This window comes from Triturus cristatus, chromosome 4_2 (assembly GCF_964204655.1).
Source record: "Triturus cristatus chromosome 4_2, aTriCri1.1, whole genome shotgun sequence".
In the NCBI taxonomy this organism is placed as follows: domain Eukaryota; kingdom Metazoa; phylum Chordata; class Amphibia; order Caudata; family Salamandridae; genus Triturus; species Triturus cristatus.
The window spans coordinates 359,991,991-360,010,693 of record NC_140586.1 but is presented as its reverse complement, the minus strand read 5'-3'; the positions used below and the strand labels follow the sequence as shown (position 1 = coordinate 360,010,693).

At 44.9% G+C, this 18,703-nt stretch overlaps 1 protein-coding gene across 1 annotated transcript in view; it reads left to right on the top strand.

Annotated features, from left to right (window-relative positions):
* CEP350 (centrosomal protein 350) overlaps positions 1-18,703 on the top strand; it is a 1,602,561-nt gene that overhangs the window by 31,997 nt on the left and 1,551,861 nt on the right. The window contains exon 5 of the mRNA XM_085601771.1: positions 11,644-11,815. Coding sequence (XP_085457897.1) covers positions 11,644-11,815 — 172 coding nt within the window. The remainder of the gene's footprint in view (positions 1-11,643; positions 11,816-18,703) is intronic.

Sequence of the window (18,703 nt, the reverse complement as noted above, 5' to 3'; positions counted from 1 at the left end):
AATGCAACTCTTTCAAATATGTGCACATACCAGATGGCAAACCCCATGACCACTGGGCGTTATTGTGTGAATTTAACATAATTCTGCCCTCCATATTTTGATCCTTGATATTCTGCTTTTCAGAGTTAATTGACAAATGTGCTGTAAATACAAAATTCTCGCATATGTATCTATGTGTTACATGCCTGACACACTCTATTACTTTCCTTAAGTGTCAACTTTCCTCATACCTCTACCAACATACTTTTCTCTTCCATAACTTCAAATCCCTTTCTAAATTGACGATCGATATTTCCATCCCGCTTACCCCCCTGCAATCTCCTTAGGTATATACCCCAATCCAATATGGCGCCCAGCGAAAGCACCTTGCTACTTCCGGGTCACTAACCGGAAGTTCTCACACACGACTCCTTTTCACTGCTCGCTGCTACCGGCTGTCATTACCACCAAAACACGGACACCAGCAGCACCTGGCATTAGCCGAGACCAGAGGTAAGAGACACCAACCCCTGCTCCCCCCCCCCCCCCTCCTTTGCGTTATCAGACTCCCTCCCGCTTACACGTTTCTATGCTTGTTCTCCCTTGTCCTTTCTCCGTATTTTAGAAATCTTCGGGTTCCCAAACCCTCGTTCAAAAATACCACTTTACCTGAATACCCGGTAAGGAAATCCTGATCCTGCTTAATATTTAAATTGAACTTGCTCACCTTACCGTTTAGAGCATGCGTATGCCTTGCATTACTCTCAACACTATTTTGAACTCCGTATAGGCTAGCATTCACGTTTGGTTTTCACCACCTACAGTATATAGAAAATCTAAGAGCACCGCTTTCACTCGGCGATAGTTCCACTCTTAAAATCATGTGCTTACTTCTTTGACAGAGACCGTACCTACCGAGGAACTATCACCTGTATAACTTAACCTCTATTCGATTTTTGCATGTCACATTATCCTTCAAAAATGTAAAAAAACTAGACATTGTGACCCATGACGCGCCGGTACCTCGAATCACACGAAGTCACTGATTCACTTTTTGGCGCCACACACCATTTTATCCGTTCTTATTAAGACATATCTAATGCCAACTTTCCTCTTTTATTTCGTGCCTGACCCGGCAACTTTGATGTGGCTTTCTCAATTCATACTGTAACTATACTTTTATCTTATATTTTGCATGACATTTGACACTCTGCCTCTGTTTTAAACATACACCCGTAATGCCGAATTGTGAATATCTACAACTTTCTTAAATGTTGATAACTGATTCTATACGTCACATGATCGCGTCATTTCATTACAAACTTTGGAAACGCTTAATGACTTAAACTTAATACTGTTGACTTCCTTTGACTACTCTGCTCCTATTTGACATACAATTCCTATTCTATTCTATCTTTATATGACCGCTTGACGTCGAATTTAAACAATGTAATTGGTACTATGTTTTCCTCGCAAACATACACCCTGACAACCGGGAATTGTTTATTAAATTGTAAAATGTTCTTTGAATTGTAAAATGTTAACTTTATCCGCCAAATATACCCACTTCTCGTTTTCTACTCTCAACATCCAAATCACATCGCTTATCCTTTCCTACCAAACTTACTATATTCTGCATAACTATTTTACTATACTTCTGTCTCCCTCACCCATACACTTCCGTTCTTAATCACACCACACAAATTTGCTTTCCTTAATCTTGTCAATCCGCCGCACGCCTACCCTGATCCCCTTCTCACTTTATTTCCACTCTCTCTTCCCATACTTATTTTTCCTCCCCCCTAACGCTTTGCTTCTATACTTACCACCCACTATTATGTACATGATATACACATGACTCACCACACCGTGTCTTAATCAACCCTTGGTTTCACATTGTATATGTACAGCCCTGAGGAAGCCCCAGGCCTGATGGCCAATTAGGGGGCGAAACACGTGTTGGCTGTGCCATCCTTTCTTCTTCTGCAGCTACTAATAAAAAATACAAATATCTGATTCTCATCATCTGATCTATTTGCATCAATTGGATTTTTATCCTAATCAACCGAAATGTATACTCTAGCCCAGATACACCCACAAAAAACTCACTTCAATTTAGGGGGAAAGGGGCATCTCCCCCTGTTTCTGGGCAAGAACTAATATAAGAAGTATACTTGCTTATTAAATGATGAGTAAGGGATGAGGATTTTTTTCCCCTCACCTACATACAACAGAGATTGGTCGATAGTCTGCGCAGTGTGGTGAGGGTGGCTGAGTCTTGGGGATGACAACTATAGTAGCCAAATCGGTTTCTGGGGGGGAATGATCCTTCGTCAACGGCCTCAGCGAATAGATCAGTGAGGTGAGGGACAAGTATGTCCCGATATGCGGCATAAGTTCCTGTGGAAAGCCGCCAGGGCCTGGTGTTTTCCCTAATGCGATTCGAGATATGGCCTCATTTATTTCTTCATGTGTGATGGGGAGATCTATTCTGGCCGATTCAGCGGCACTAAGGCGAGGAAGGTGGAGGTCCTCCAGGTTAATCAGTTTGGATAGAGAGCAAGAGGTCTCAGGTCTTCGGGACGAGTAGAGTCTGGAGTTATAATCGGTGAAAGTTTGGGCTACCGCAGAAGGAGTGCAGCGGTCGAGTCCTTCGGAGTCTCAAATTTCTGGGATTATGCGATTGGCTATGGGATATGTTGCCAGTCTATGTAGAATCTTCCCATTTTTGTCTCCCCAGGCGTATACTCGGGCAATGGAGGATCTCCATTGCAACTTAGCTAACTCCAGAGAGATTTGTTTATTTTTTCCCTCAATAGTGCGAGCTGCTGTGATTGGGGGTCTTCCTGTGCCTCAGGCGCGTTCCTCTCTAGACTGAGCCTCGAGGAGGGTAATCCGGCTATTTTGGGCCAAACGTTTGAGTTTGAGTTGGCCTTTAGCAGAGCCACGGATGGTGGCTTTACCCGCTTCCCAGAGGGTACCCGGCGAGGGGACAGAGCTATGGTTGGTGAGGAAGTACTGTCAAAGCTCCACCTCAATTGTCTTCTTTCCTCCATAACTTTATTACAATTTGGGGCCATGGGGGGAAGATGTCTCTTGATCAGAACGCAATATTCCAGATTCATTATGCCTATTTCGTCTAGTATGTCTCGTTGGGCATGAAATGCCATGTCTTCTCTGCTTCCAGATGTCCAGTCACTCATCACAATCAACTGGGTTGCCCAGTAATACAAACACATATCTGCCATCACCAACCCCCTTCACAAACAGACTGAATAAACTTGTTATAGGTGACGTGGTTGATTATTTGTCTAAAGAAAGGTATTGGTGTTTGATCCTACTCGATTAAGTAGGGATTTTGTTGCAATAATTCTGTAGTATAAACAAAATTCTGGGTACTAAAATCATTTTCTGTAGTGAAACGTTGCCCAACAATTTAACAGGCAACCTGCTCCTTTTGCCTTTTTAAAAAATCTTCTCCTACACGGGCAATACAATTGGCTCCCAATTTCTTACTGAATCTAGGGCAATATAAATTTCAAGATATTTGTATTCCATTGTCGGGACAGACAACTGTTTTTTCCAAATGTAGGTTGAGGAGCATGTTGCAACTTACAAATTTTAATTGATTGGTAACTTCAAACTGTAAGAATAAAGGTAGAAACATTGGTCATGCTGTTCTTTCACTCTTTCCATCACTCCCAAATGTTGTAAATGTCATCCAAATTGGCCTGTACATTCACATGCAGACTGGCTCAATGTCAATTATATTATTTTCCTTTTCTACCTTCTAGTTCTGTTCAAACAGTTTCACCACTATTATTACCGTTAGAATAAAAAGCTTATGCTCAGACTGTCTAGTTGCATTTGTTCATAATTTGTGCTGTGACTTTAAATGTTTTGAGCCCAAGACCAGCAACGATTTACACACTTTTCGGGAGTACATGTATGTGGTAACATGTAATAAATAGTACATTGATAAGATTACTTGCATATTCATTCTTGTTTTACTGCTCATTTCCAGTTGTGAGCAGAAATGTTTTTCTCTCTAGTGCAACATTGTGCCAGTATATAAAACAATATAATCATGTGCACACATATACGTTGAATCAAGTAGATACTGTAATGGAGAAAGCAAGATATACAAAATTCTTCAGTGGTAATGGATGTTCTTTATTCCTTTTGGAAACACAACTAGCCGACACGTGTTTCGTCAGGGAAGGTAATCCCACGACTCTTCAGGGCTGAAGCTAGTAGCGTGGACGAAATAAACGGCGTAAAACCGATGATAATTCCAACCCGGCTGGGTACGCGACGTGCACAGTAGAAGAGATAAATATAGAAGTATGCAGGAAATCTCTTGGAGGTGAGGTAATCGGAAAACCGGTGAAGAAATCCAAGACGGCAATCAGCTCATAACATCAGTCAATAGTACGGATATCAATAGGTAAGCTTAGTCATCAAAATCATGGACGACTGGTGCCGAGAGAGGAGGAAGAATACACATCCACAAGGTAGTATATCTAAAACAATCAAGGTCACAAGAGCCGAAGTGTGGTCGAATATACGATTTCAGCAGAGCTGATGAAGGGGCAGAACACGAGTGTGTGTTCCTAAAGTTTTGAAGGAGAAAAGAACGAGCGTCCTGGCGGCACCGGTGTAGACGTAGACATGTAATGGGTAATGCCTCATGTCCATTTTATGTGTTTAAATGGCGCCCAGTGGTGCATTATATTTATGTAGGTAGTGCGAACACTGCCCAGGGTCATTGGAGCCCTTCACATGAGCACCAGATTTCTTTACATAAGTTCTGATTCATTTCATTTTAAGCACAGGAGATTAAGTGATTTGCTCAGAGCCAACACCAAGACTCCAACCTGGTTCCCCAGGTCCAAAGTTGGCAACTCTGGTCATTTGGATACATCCATATTGCTCAAATTATGTTTAGAAGCCATATACAATAGTTATGATTGTGTATGACCACATATAGGGAGCACGTTCTCTATGAAAATAGCTTTGTGGGCGTGGCCGGGCAAAATGGCCGATCGGACGTAGACCGTCTCGGCTCCCGGTCCATTCGCTGTTCCCGGTGCGAAAAAGGGCGTCTTCAGCATCCTAGGAGTGCTGCAAATAGAACGTACCTGAGCCGGACGATGTGACGCACCAGTGGGAGCAACTTGCGTACCTTGAAAACCGCAAGAATCGCCCTATTAGGCCCCGCGCTGCCTCGGAGGGGAACGATAGTAAGGGCTAAGATGGCGGCGTGAGCCTTTCCCGATTCCCTCTTGACGAAACGGCCGCAGGCTCCCGCATATGAAGAGCGGAGGTGGGTTTGAGGTGAGAGGAGACTTGGGGACAATTGAGGTGGCGGACGTGGCTGTTTTACTCGGCTGGACCTCACCGCTCGTGCCTGACTCTAAGATGACGGCCGCGTTACACTAAATGGCGGCACCCATTGACACTGGCGACTTTAAGCATGGGGCCACCCACCTATCTCTCCTTAGACGACGTGTCCAACACTGTGCACAGCGACTAGACCACCGAAGACGCTGCAGAACTGGCACCTAACCGTGAATCCTCTGGAAACCTGCGACACTGATTCTCACAACCCCTCTGGTGCTGACCTGCTGGCACACCTCCCCCATTCATAAAGCTCACCAATGCGGCGTGATCCAGTGCCAACAGGCCCACAAGCCCACACCTGCGACTAGCATCAGAGCCTGAGGCCACAGTCTATTTTCTAACAGCCCTCACTGAAGCTATCTCATACTTGACTCTCTTTTAGATAGATGAGTGGTTAATTAAGGCTCTCTTCACCTCCAAGGGCATTAACTCCCGCCTGACGGCCCTGCTCCCAAGTGGCGACAGCGGCTACTACCGAGCACTGGGCGTTTGATCAGATGAATCCCTGAGAGGAGGCCACCATTACCCACGCGGTGCGGAGTCTTGCAGCCCAGGGCCCAACACTTACCTATCGTCTCATGCAGCACCCCGATCAGAATTTTGCGCACTCATACTATTCTTGACAATCCCACATAACTCTGGGGGGGTCAAATCCATATGCCGCCTAAGAAGACGACGAGCAAGACGCCGAACAAGGTTTCAGACTTCTTCTCGACCTCCGAAAAACGATCAACGCTACGAGGAGACACAGGCGCGGCAGCAATGGCTCTCACAAAGGCGGAACTGCTAACAATGTTCAAAGACTTCAAATCTGAACTATGCAGTGACATCAGTCAAGACATCAAATCGTCCATGGAGCAACTGCGGTCAGAGTTGACGGAACGCCTGTCATCCCTACAACAAGATGTGGACTCGGTGGGCACTAGGGTCCTTGACCTCGAGACACAACACCAGGAACGAGAACAACTCTTCAATGAGCTGCGGGACGATGTACGAACACTCAAGGATCAGCTGCACCCGTAACAGCTCAAGACAGAGGACCTCGAAAACAGAGCGCGACGAGAGAACATATGAGTCCGGGACTTAGAGGAAGGCGCGGAAGGGCCTGATTTGTAGGTCTTCATGATGGGTCTCTTCCCGGAGGTCCTGGCCCCACAGTCTCTTAAAATAAAACTGGATAGGGTTCTCCGAGTGGGGTCCTTGTGCAACATGGCGAGAAGAAAAGAACCTGCGACATACTGGCAAAATTCCACTCTTACAGAGTCAAGGAGGCAGTGCTCCAGGCAGCTAGGATGAAAGACTCCATCTCATTTCAAGGCCACTCTTGCACCATCTACCAGGATGTGGCACCGTCTACCTTGGCACGGAGGCAACTGCTCAGACCCGTTACCACTAAGTTACGAGACGACAAGATCAAGTATAGGTGGACCTATCCATTTCGGCTTAGTTTTGAGTTCCAGAATAAACGACGCCACATTACTGACCTGCAGGAAGGCTTGCATCTGCTGGGCCTCCCCTCCGAGGGGGACGGCCCCTCCCATGGTAAACATGGAGAATCTACCCAAGGATCTACGTCAACTTCAGCTTGGTCTATTGGGACACGCAGGGGACGCCGATGATCTCTTAAAGACTGCAGCGTGGGATTGAATCTCTCAGTCTCTGCGGAACTGTCACAGTGGCCGACGTCCCCAGCAGAGTTCAGTGAGAACCAACGGGGACTTGCTCATCCCAGGTACGCTTCTCCCCCGATCCCACAGTTGTCCCTATGCATGATCCTTCGGCCTCCTGTTCAAGACAAGGCTAGGACATGGACATTGTTGGCTTTATAATTCTGATCAGTGATGCTCCCTCCTTTAGATTGTACAGCAGGTTTGAAAGTCGAGGTTATAACCGCCTCTAGCTATGTGTTAATATCCGGGGTGGTGTTGAATGTTCTACTCACTATTGTAGATAATTTATCAGTGTCGTTCTTCTAGGTATTGACCTGTACTATGGTTTGCTTCTGAGCCGCACAAATATGTTTCAATTTGAATCTACTATCGGGATGGGCGTGGACGGGGTCCTCGGATAAGGAATCCTGTACCAAATTAAGAGAAACTATTACTGAATTCTTTGCTACCAACAGGCCGGAGGATACATCGCAATATACCACTTGGGACACACTTAAGGCTGTTGTTAAGGGGAAATGTATTGCCCCTAATGCGGCACTAAGGCAGCGTGCTAGTGAAAGGGAGCTATTGGAAACTGAGCTGTCTTCTCTTGAACGCACCCATAAACTAAACCCCACAAGGCAAACCCTACGCAACTTAACGGCGCTTCGTGGTAAACTCCGGGCTATTTATAATAATAGGGCAGAGTTCACGCTTCTTAAACTACGGCACCTATCATATACTCAGGGCAACAAAATTGGTGAACATCTTGCTAGGCAGCTAAAAGATAAGCGAGGGAGAGAATACATAGGGGGCATTCGGGGACCCTCAGGAGAAACTACACATAAAGACGAGGACAAAGCTGAGATCTTTGGATCCTTCTATGAAAGCCTATACTCTGGGGAGACCCTAGACTCGGACACCCAACGGGACTACCTTCAGTCATTGCCCCTACCCCAGGTATCTGTGGAACGGAATTACCTGCTCACCGCCCCTATTACTATAGACGAGGTTACCACTGCCATTAAAGCCTTAAAACCCCACAAAGCTCCCGGACCGGATGGCTATACCGCCCTCTTTTATAAGACCTTTGCCCCTGACGTTAGCTCCCACCGTGCCCGTCTTTTTAACAAGATGGCAGAGGAAGGCGCTACCTCCGGCACCATGTCCGAAGCCGTGATTTCTGTGATACCTAAACCGGGAAAGGACCCCCAGCGCTGCGCTTCATATAGACCGATTGCCGTTCTGAATCTGGACGCAAAACTCTACTCTTCAATTATAGCCAAACAACCTCATGCCTTGACATCATTCATCCAGACCAGTCGGGATTTATCAAAGGATGCTAAACGCACGATAACACCCGCCGAATTATACACCTGATAGAAAAGGCCAACAGACGCCAAATCCCTGCAGTTTTAGTAGGATTGGATGCTGAGTAAACCTTTGACAGGGTTGATGGGTATTTTTATTCCACACACTTCGGTTTTTCACCTAAATTTCTTAACATGATTAGGGCAAACTATCTCATCCTCCGCTCCAAAGTAGTGGTTAACGGGGTACAATCCTCTCCCTTTGTCCACTCTAGAGGCACCCGTAAGGGGTGTCCCCTCTCACCCTTACTTTTTGCTCTTAGCATAGATCCATTATCATTAGCGATCAGGGCTGACCCGGGAATCCAGAGATTACCATTCACAGGGGAGTCACATAAAATCTCCTTGTTCGCGCACGATGTCCTTATGTCCCTCTCTGAGCCTGCTACGTCCCTCCCACACCTGCAGTCTGAACTGGAACGCTTTGAAGCTGTGGCAGGGTTTAAAATAAATTTAGTCAAATCATATATACTCAACCTCACCCTCCCGCCAGCAGAAGTCCACAGACTTCTATCCCTTACCCCTCTATCTTGGGCTACTTCTTCTATTCAATATCTGGGGGTTCAGCTAACGCCAAGAATAGAAGGGCTTTACGCTGCCAATTTCCCCCCCATTATTGCACGCATTCAAGCAGAACTCACAAAATGGAAACCTCTTTCTGTCCTGGCTAGGCCGAATATACGCCGTGAAAATGACACTTCTTCCTAAGCTCCTCTATTTATTTCAGGCCCTGCTCATAGAGATGGAGGGTGACTTCATCCGAAGAGTGAAGACTATGATATTACACTTTATTTGGCAGGGAGGACGCGCTCGCTTCTCCTACTCCCTACTGCGCCTCTCTCGCAAAGAAGGGGGGAGGGGGGGGGGGGCGTTGGACTCCCAGATATTCACTTATATTACAAAGCGGCACAGTTGAGAGTCTTGGTGGAATGGTCGAAACAGGAATCTAATAAACATTGGTTACATATGGACCGCAGCGTGACTGGGAGGACTGTTTTGGGATCTGGTTTGGCGCCCCAGAAACGACAGACCTAAGAATACATTAGCACTCCCACATGCACCACCTTAAGAGTATGGGATAAAGTTATGGGAGATGATAGGTGGACTTCGTTCCCTCCTCCATTTACTCCGCTCCATTTCAACCCAGCATTCCCCCGGCCTTTCTGGGGCGCCAAACCAGATCCCAAAACACCATTAGAACCCTGCATCTCTTTTTGATTAGAACTCTAGTGTCATACGCTTCCTTCATTATATTAATGTCGCCGTCACCACAGGAATGGTGGGGAGTGGGTACTGGGTAGGGGTTGTTTCGTTTTTTCTTTGTATTTAAGTTAACTCATGTTTGGGATATATTTGTATATGATTTATGTTCAACTTGTATAACACCTTTCAGTTGGAAGGCCTAAGGAAGTTACCGCCGCGGGAAGAAGGAGTAACATCTGTAACACTGCTTGCTCATATTTTGTGCTTGATAGGATTCACTCCGAACTCCATTACTGTCAAACTGTATCTTTCATTTGAGCCACCCACTGAGGAAGGAGTTTGATTTACATTGAGCACTGCAACCTGGCCAGCAATTATAATTTTGTTGAATTGTACTGCTCCCCTGCGTGGGATGCTGTGGTAGTATTCTCTCAGATTGTATGCTGAAAACTTTAATAAAAATACCTTTGACAAAATAGCTTTCTGAAGGCAAAAAAAGCAGCAAAAAATAATGGAAGGTTCACCCGGAGTCTTGTTTTGGGAATACTTGTAAGGGTTTGTTTAAAGACTGGACTTGGGGGCTCAATGGCGCTGGACTAGTTTCTAGAATTGGGTGCTGACATCAATGTTAGATCACTGAAGTCATAGGGACTGTGAAACATTCTAGCTTCACACACAGTGTAGAAAATGTATTCAGCGGGAGAGTGGGAAAGGGTGTAGCATGTAGCTGGTGGTGCATTTTGGCATACATTATCTAAATATATTACTAAAGCATCTTTTGGCAGCGCACTGTTATTTACTGACAGCATGTTTCCCATTGAAATTGACGCTGAACTTGCACAGACATACAGTTTTACTGATAAAACTATAAAGAATACAGATGTGTGTGTAAATCGGGGTTCCGGTGAATATTTATCAATTGTGTATCACCAAGTAGTGTCTTGACTTGTTTTGATCCTATTAAAATCTTTGTTTCCAGAACACTTCAGAATTACAAAGAAAATTGCTTAATTTTTGCTTTCCTAACTGCTATGTTTCAAAATATTTGTACAGTTCATTTACAATTATCTAAATTTTGTTGTTTCAAAAAATGACATCCTGCAGCCTTCCCAACAAGATAGTCACATTATGCACTTTAAAAGCTCCTCTAATTTTGCACTTCGAGAAAGAAAAGTAAAAACCAATCCCCATGTTAAAAGAATAGGCAGCAAATTGTCAGAAGACATAGCCTGACATTTAACCTTTGTCTTTGAAGCACAGCAAATGTGACAAGGACCATACAAAAAGGAAAGGCATCTTTCTTTATTGCTCTTTCGCGGTCCATCAGATGTGGGCAGGCGAGGCGACCCACGGTTTGGGTAAGGCTGTGGTAGTGAATACTAGCAATGGAGGTGGTCAAAGCAATATTTATTGCCTTGGTAAGGAGGCTACCTTGTTGGAAATTGTTGGAGCAGTCAACACTTGTGCCAAACTGTAGGAGACTGCTATTCTTGCATTCTTGGAGTAGTAAATAGAGACGGGGGGGGTGTAGGTGTCATTACAAACGTAGAACTGAAAGACTTTGGTATTCTTAAAAAGATCCTTTTCTACATATTATTATTACAATAATTTAAGATAAATAATAATTTGTCTTCATTTTGTGTGTCAATAAAAGCACTTCATGCATAACATTAAAGTACATATATAATGCCAAATATAATAAAAGGTTTCAAAGAGAAGATTGCTGAGGTTGCAAATGAATTTGTACCCAGGTAGCAGAAACTAAATCCCTTTGCTGTCACTAGAAAATGATTAAAACATTAGGTTTAAGTGTTTACACATGTCTAAGTTCTCGTGTTCCTCATTGTTTCTTTCACTGCCTTTCTGTTATTTTTCCCTGTTCATTGCCACCTCCCTCACTCGCTGCATTCCCAAAAACCCTTCACAATCCCTTTCTCAGAGAGGCCCCTGTTTTCAATGTGTCCTGGGACTGTCTTCGTTAAGTGAGTGGTTTGTTGCAAATGAGTCTTACCTGGTCTGTTTACACACCCTTTCTGCAGATGGACGGTATTTGGAAGATTCCTTAGGACCTGCACCACCTTCCAAGCTTTCCAATCGTGGGAAGAAACAGAAAGAGAAATCCTCACGAAGCCCACTTCGAGTCACCACGTCAGAAAGCAATGTGAAAAGGAGCGGTCGTGTAGAGTTTCGAGATCCCCTGGTCTCGTACAGGTAAGATGTTCCATAGCTGCAACTGCTTTCTGTGTGTGAGTCTCCAAATTCAGTCTTCTTAGTTTTGGCCAGATATGAAATTACTTGCTTTATCATGATCCCTTGGCAAGCATTTGTCCTGGCTTGGCAGATTTGATCATATACCACTTTCTGGGAAAGGTTTGTGGAAGTGCGATAGTACCCTGCATCCAGTAGTTTTGTTTTCACTTGTAAATCTAGGGTTTTCTTTGTCGCTGTACAGGCTCTTGAAAGTTGCTGCCCTTTAGGGACAGAACCTTCAGTAGATTTCACTTGCTAATATCCAATTAGAAAATGCCCCAACTGCGCACTGTAATGCAGCAGAGCTGCACCTCGATAATGACATGCATTTCATGGGCAAAGTGCATTTCTCCTTGTGAGCTGGGCTACACAGGACCAACTTGAAATTGAAATTTACCTTTATTATGTATAGTTAATTAAAACCGTTTTCAATATCCGTTTTTAAAACTCAGTTTTCATAAAATCAAGTAAACTATTTATAAATACGTAGTGCTTAAATGTTTAAAATTAGAGATTAAATATTAAAACGCTAATGGAGTCCTCTTGGTCTGATTACCCTTGGGTTGCATAGTTCTTTCTTTCCAACTGTCCGTAGAGTCCCCAGTGCTCCTGCTTCTTCCATTTTGTTGTCTACCATGGGTTTGTAGTTCAACTGTGGGTCATCAGAGTTGAAGCATGCTTTCAGTGCTTGTCGTCGTGTGCGAATCCCACGGACGTTAAATTCTGGTTTGAGTGGTCGGGCCCTTTCTTGCTTTAGGTGCATACTGGTACATATCAAACGTGCCATATCATCTGTTCCATTTCTACTCGGATGACAGTTAGTTGTAGCTTGCCCTCTCTGCCATGGTGGAAGGTGCAGGGTAGATGGCAGCTTTCCTAATCCGTGTTTGGGGAATTTTTCTTTTACACACCAAGTACCCCAAGCTGAAGTAAGTTTGTGGGCTGAGTGTTTTATAGCTATTGATGGCATCCATGTGTGGCTCCGTTTTGCAAAGACTGCTTTGTCATCTAATAGCGAGAGGGTCCTAATTGTCCTTCAAACTGCATTTTTTTAAAGTGCATGCGAGGTTGGTGTATCCCAGAGTTGGGAGAGTCCTATAGAGGCTGCTTTTTAAGTAGTTCCTGGCAGGCCATTGTGAGCAAGGCTGTAACTCCTGCCATAGTAGATGGTTTAAGGTGTTCTTGGGAGCATCCCTAATTTTGTGCCAGTTTGTTAGGTAAACCCCTGTCTTGCTAGCTGTTGATTGGTGAGCCCAAATTCCAGTCTAATCTGAGCCGCAGAGGCATAAGTATGAATGTTAAAGAGGATCCTGTAAGCTCTAATGATGGTGCTGTCTAGAGTTTAAGAGTTGCTCCCTTTCAGAGCTACGATTCCATATGAGAAGGTCGGTAAAATGTTTGCCTGAGCGACCTGAAGTAAAGGAGAAAGCCTGGGACCTGTCAGCTTAGTTTTTTGTTGTTTCAGAGATGTTGCTAGGCCCAAACCTCTCCTTCTGGTTGATTCCAGCTGGATGGAAAATTGACCGCCGTTATCAATGTTTATGCCTCGAAATGTATTGTTTGTGACATTCAGAATTTTGCCGTTTCCCAGATGCCAAGCATAGGAACCTGGTTTTAGTTTTGTCAAAATTTACTTCCAGTAAGTTTTTTGTGGCGTAGCTCTCTAGTGTGTTCAGGAGGTGCTGCAACCCACTTTTGTGTGGCTAATCGGGACCACATCGTCGCGTATAGGATGCAAGACATATAAAACCAACTTGAGCTTGCTAACTCGTGGGACAAAGGCGCTAGGTTTGCACATTCATATAAATCTATTGACAGGATGGTGTGTTCTCCTCTCCTATTGTAGGGTGGGCATCAGAATGGCAGAATAATATCTCTACTTTTTTGCTCGTAGGAAGTGATGGAAATACTGTTATGAGCAGGAAGAATGTTATGTTCCTCAGCTCTGGGGAGCGTTTATCACTGCTTTATTGCTAAATACCAGATTGAAAGATATGCAGGAGTACTGGACTATGTTGATAGCATTGTTTTTCAGTACCAAGCGTTACAGCATCACTCCATTAGAAAAATCTGCTTGTTCTTGCAGCACATTTGTTATGTTCCCATCTGTACCTCTGTGCACAATATTTTCCTTTGATTGACATGTCTGTGAGCTTCATCTGTGTCAGTAATTTTCTGTAGGAACCATAACTGTTGTGACCGCTTGATGTAGCTTTTTGATATTCTTGTTGGTGAGTATCCTACAATTCCAAGTATGCGTCTCAATTGCATTGTTAATTGAAATTTGTTTAGCATACTGGTGCCATTATTTTTTCAAAACATTTTTGTGTTTTATAAACCAAAAGCAGCACATAATAGATTATATACATGTCAACGGGACAAGCGAGTGTATGAAAGCGATACAAATTTGCAATGATAAGTACTTCCTCCCGCAGTTCTCATTGTAAAGTCACTATACATGTGATCCGTCTTGTATAGGGCATAATTCCTTGAAGTGATTCCACCATCTCCCTCCAAATTGTTTTGTTTCCCTGGGCATCCCCTACTTTTGTACGCAGATTCTTCCTCCAGGCACAATAGTTCATGACCCCATATCATTCTGACACCATTGGTGCTTTATCCTCACCAATGTTTTGCGATATCACTCTTTGCCCCCTAGTCGTAAATTTACTGCAACTTCCCATCCTGTACCATCCGATAGGGTGGTATTCCCAACAAAATGCTCCTGGGTTCCTACATGAGTGGGACGCCAATTGCTGTTCCAGAATAGCATGGATCTAGGACCAATATACCTGAATTGCATGGCACTCCCATACCATGTGTAAAAGGGTACCCACTTCCCCTTGACATATTGTAGAACCTGAATAGGGTGTCTTCCTCATTTTATGTACTCTAGCAGGGTTATAGTAGACCCTTGTAAAAGTATATAAATGGAATATGTCTTTGTCTAGTTGAGATCGAGGACTATCTTTTGTCCATTTTTGCCTCCTGCAAATCTACGTCGCTGATAAAATCCAGATCTGTAGAGCACCTCTCCTTCATGTGTGTAAGAGGGTCCTGATTGTTCACCACCAGTGCTCGGTGGGATAAAATTATTTTGTCCTTTATTTGGTCTAAAACTAGCTTAGTCAATCTGGCTATCTTGATTGACTCTACGCTAGTTTTAGGCCTATATATGTGGATCTTGTAGACCGAGCAAATCGTCATCTGTGTATAGAGCATATGCGGCTTTAAATAACCCCCTTCCAGTTCAAAACCTCTACTCTCAACATCTTTGTGTATCCAAATTGAGCTCAGGGGGCATCGCAGTAGAATTGCCCCAAAACATTCCCTTTGTCTGGATGACAGGTGGATATTTTCTTCCCTCCCTAATCTCACCGGGCGAATCCCTAAACTTAATATTAAGTAACACTAGATCTTATCCATGGTGACTTGGATAAGATTGGGTGCCCAGTCAAGCCGAGCAATTCACTTATCTAGCTGGAGAAACCATTTTCAACCATCCACTGTGTGAACATAGGAAAGTCATCCACTGCCCAGATCAGGTAAGATTAACTGCAGGACTATCAGCCCCGTCATCACAGAAATGCCAGGACCCAGCCCATGTCCCTCCACTCCCCAAAGCCCCTTTACCCTCCATTCACTATATAAAGATCGTCATGTTTCTAGTGAATTCAAAGGGAAACTTGATCCTTTAAGTTGCAAAAGTACTGCTTTCTACTCTGATTCGACATCCACCATGGGCTTGGGCCTGTTTCTCTTACCTGGGCAGTTCTCCATCTGAAGGTTTTAGACTTGATGCGATCAGATAGCTGAGACCTAGGCTATTAGGTGGCTAATTGTCTCAACATGGAGGTCCAGTTCTTTGCATTCGATTCAGGATAATATCCCTCTGTGTCAAGTCAACCCTTGAAAAGAGTCTCTTGACATAAGCCTCAATATTATGAGCATCTAGATTTTGCAGTAATCCTCTAATTCTAAAGTTATGGGATTTCAATTGATGTTCAAGATCCTCCAGGTGAGCCTGTAATCCCAAATTCTGGTCTTTTATCATAGGTTCCAAGCTCAGGGCTTCAAGTTCGTTGTCTTTGGCAGTCTTTGTTTCTTCCAGAAACTCCACTGTGTGGCCCAGAGCTGTCCAGTCCTGTTTAATTCTTTGGATATGTCCTCTCAAAGCTGCTCAATGCCATCTTGGAAACTCCAATAGAGTTACAACATTAAAGACCACACTACTGTCTCACATTCCAAGCTAGCATAAAGGTGAGATTTTTAGGACCCAGCCCTCCTAAGCATTTCCTACACTGTGGATTTTTTCGTGTTCTTAGATAAGGCCAGGGTTACAGTCCTACTTGGCTGCTCTCATGCAATGGTGTCACACAAGCACTGATTTAGTCCGCAACCACACTGAGATTAAATGAGTAATGCGCATTCCTCCCACCATCTGTGTTGCCTCCCAGGAGCACAAGCTAGCAAATCGTCTTCTTCGGTACTTAGGACAGTTCAGTAGGGCTTCACGTTATTTCCTCACTGTAAGGTTGGTCTTTTATGCTTATTATTAGGTCATAATAAAACCCAGCATAAGGTGGGGGGTCCCGTGCTCTGCTGTGGCGTCCAGCCACTTCAACTCACTGCATGGTGACGTTGCGCCACTAGGCCTCCATCAAAAGTCGCCCTGGGGCTATAGGCAGCTTATAAGGAGGGCAACAATGTGTGCAATCTGGGCCTTCTCAAACCTCAGTAGGTGATGATTAGGCTGACATCACCCCCGTGACTCCACGCTGGAGGGCCCCATGTCCTGGTCAATGCAAGTCAGTGAGTGCCGCTCCACTCTCCTTCTTTCAGCCCCCAGGGGCCATCAATCCCCACCCCTTACAGTTGGGGAGGGGGGGCTCGTTGTACCACTGAGGACGCAAGCCTACACCCTGACTCCCCCAGGCCTCCGATGTTGTGTACGTCATGCTTGCCTGGAAACTCCATGCTGACATATCTGAGGTGCTACCGCTAACAGCCTCATCTGAATCGCTACTTCCACACCAACTTGGATTACCTTCAGCCCCTGGTCAGGCAGTCACTGTCTCCAATACCCAGTCACCAGCCAGGGCCCATAGGAGTGGCTGCATCACTCGGCCGTACCCTGAACCATCCTGGCCCTTGGGTGCCCTTTTAGTAGGGACCGGGGCTGATCCTTGCACAGTTGGAAATAGATGGACCACTAGAACGGGCACTTCCTCTCCAGTACTGATCCTGTGCCTGGCAGGAGGGGGACTAGGCAGACCTGCACTCCGAACTCCAATAGCAGGCCCGGCCAGATCAGAGACGGTGCATGTCTCACCACATTACCGTCTTGGCTCGTTCATTTTCTGGCTGGTTTCCAACCCTCGCAAACATTTAAATCCTGGGTGAGTGAGATGACGCAGCTCAGTGCTTGGTTATATCTTCATTGACTGCTTTCATATGCTCCCACTCTTATTGACTATCAGAAGTTTGCTCAACCTCTTAGCTGTTTAAAATATCTCCTTGTCGTGTCATCATTTTTCAGTCTCATCTTAGACAGCCAAGCAGTATCGCTTGCTATGAGGAAATGGAATATATTATATAATAAGGTTGTGTGACCTCACCATGTCATACATTTACCAACCAATTTTGGTCCAGTAGGTTTTGTTTGTGAAACCCTCAGCACAACTCTGAGTAGCTGTGACACTGAGCAGAAGAGCTTACACAAAGGAATTGACACGTTTTTAGGCACTAGAACAAAAAAGATTCACCGGAGGATCCTGGAGATGCAAATTTTACAGGCAATAATAAATCGGGGTAATTTTGCTCAACTGTGAACAAGCCTTGGCAAAGTCAACGAATTGGATGCTTAAGATGTTTTTAAAGAAAACTTAGGTAAGTGTCAATACGGTCGGTTAAAAGCATTTATGGTGACCGACTCTGGTAGGGAGCTAGTCTGGTGAACCAGCAACATCCTCAAGAACAGTTACCTTTCCAGGTGAAGCAGTACTTCAGCAGTTCAAGGCATGTTCTCCTCGGTGCAGTGGATTCCTTTAGAATGGTCCTGATGCAAAGGAAGCCGAAGATGCTATAAGGATGCTGTGGATGTGATGTGGTTGACCGGTCTTACTGCAGGGAGTCCTCGGTCCATGTTCTGTTGGCTGGACTGGACCCTGGAGACGGCTTCTCCTAGAGGTGGACACAGCAGGCCCAGTCCCTCGCTTTGTTAGCCACCAGTTGCAATCTTCATCGGTACTGCCTCTCTTTGCTGGTCCCTTGATGCAGTAGTGCAGTCCTCCATCGGTCCTTCTTCAAATTCTGTCGAGACTTGAGGTCTGGGTGCCAGAGGTGCCCCCTTTATGCTTGGATTTGCCCTCAGAGCAAGATGTGCTTAGTAGTCAATGGGCTTCCAGGTCAAAGTGTCAACTCCCAAGATGGTGAGACCTCTCTCTCGGTGTTCAGACCTTCCTAGCCTACCCCAGGGTGTGGCTACCTCAGGGCTACATGCCCATGGGAAACTGAGTTGGCAACTGGCTTCCCCTTTCTGCGTCTGTGGCATCCTTTCTACCTTTAACAGTGCTTTCAATTGCAAAGTCGGGCTAGCAGCGCATGACTTCTCTACCAATCTGCAGTGGTGGACTGGGGGACTTGTTTTTCTTGGGGGACCTCCAGGGTGGCACAATCAGCGCTGTAATCACTGGATTCAATTTACTAGGGACTTACAGGTAAGTTGGCCGTTTGAAGTTGGGTACAGCCAATTCAACATACTTTTTAGGGTCAGGGCACTGGCTCTGAGGTCTGGTTAGCAGGCCTTGGTGCACTCTCAAAGTAAAAAACAAACGGCAGCATCAGTCG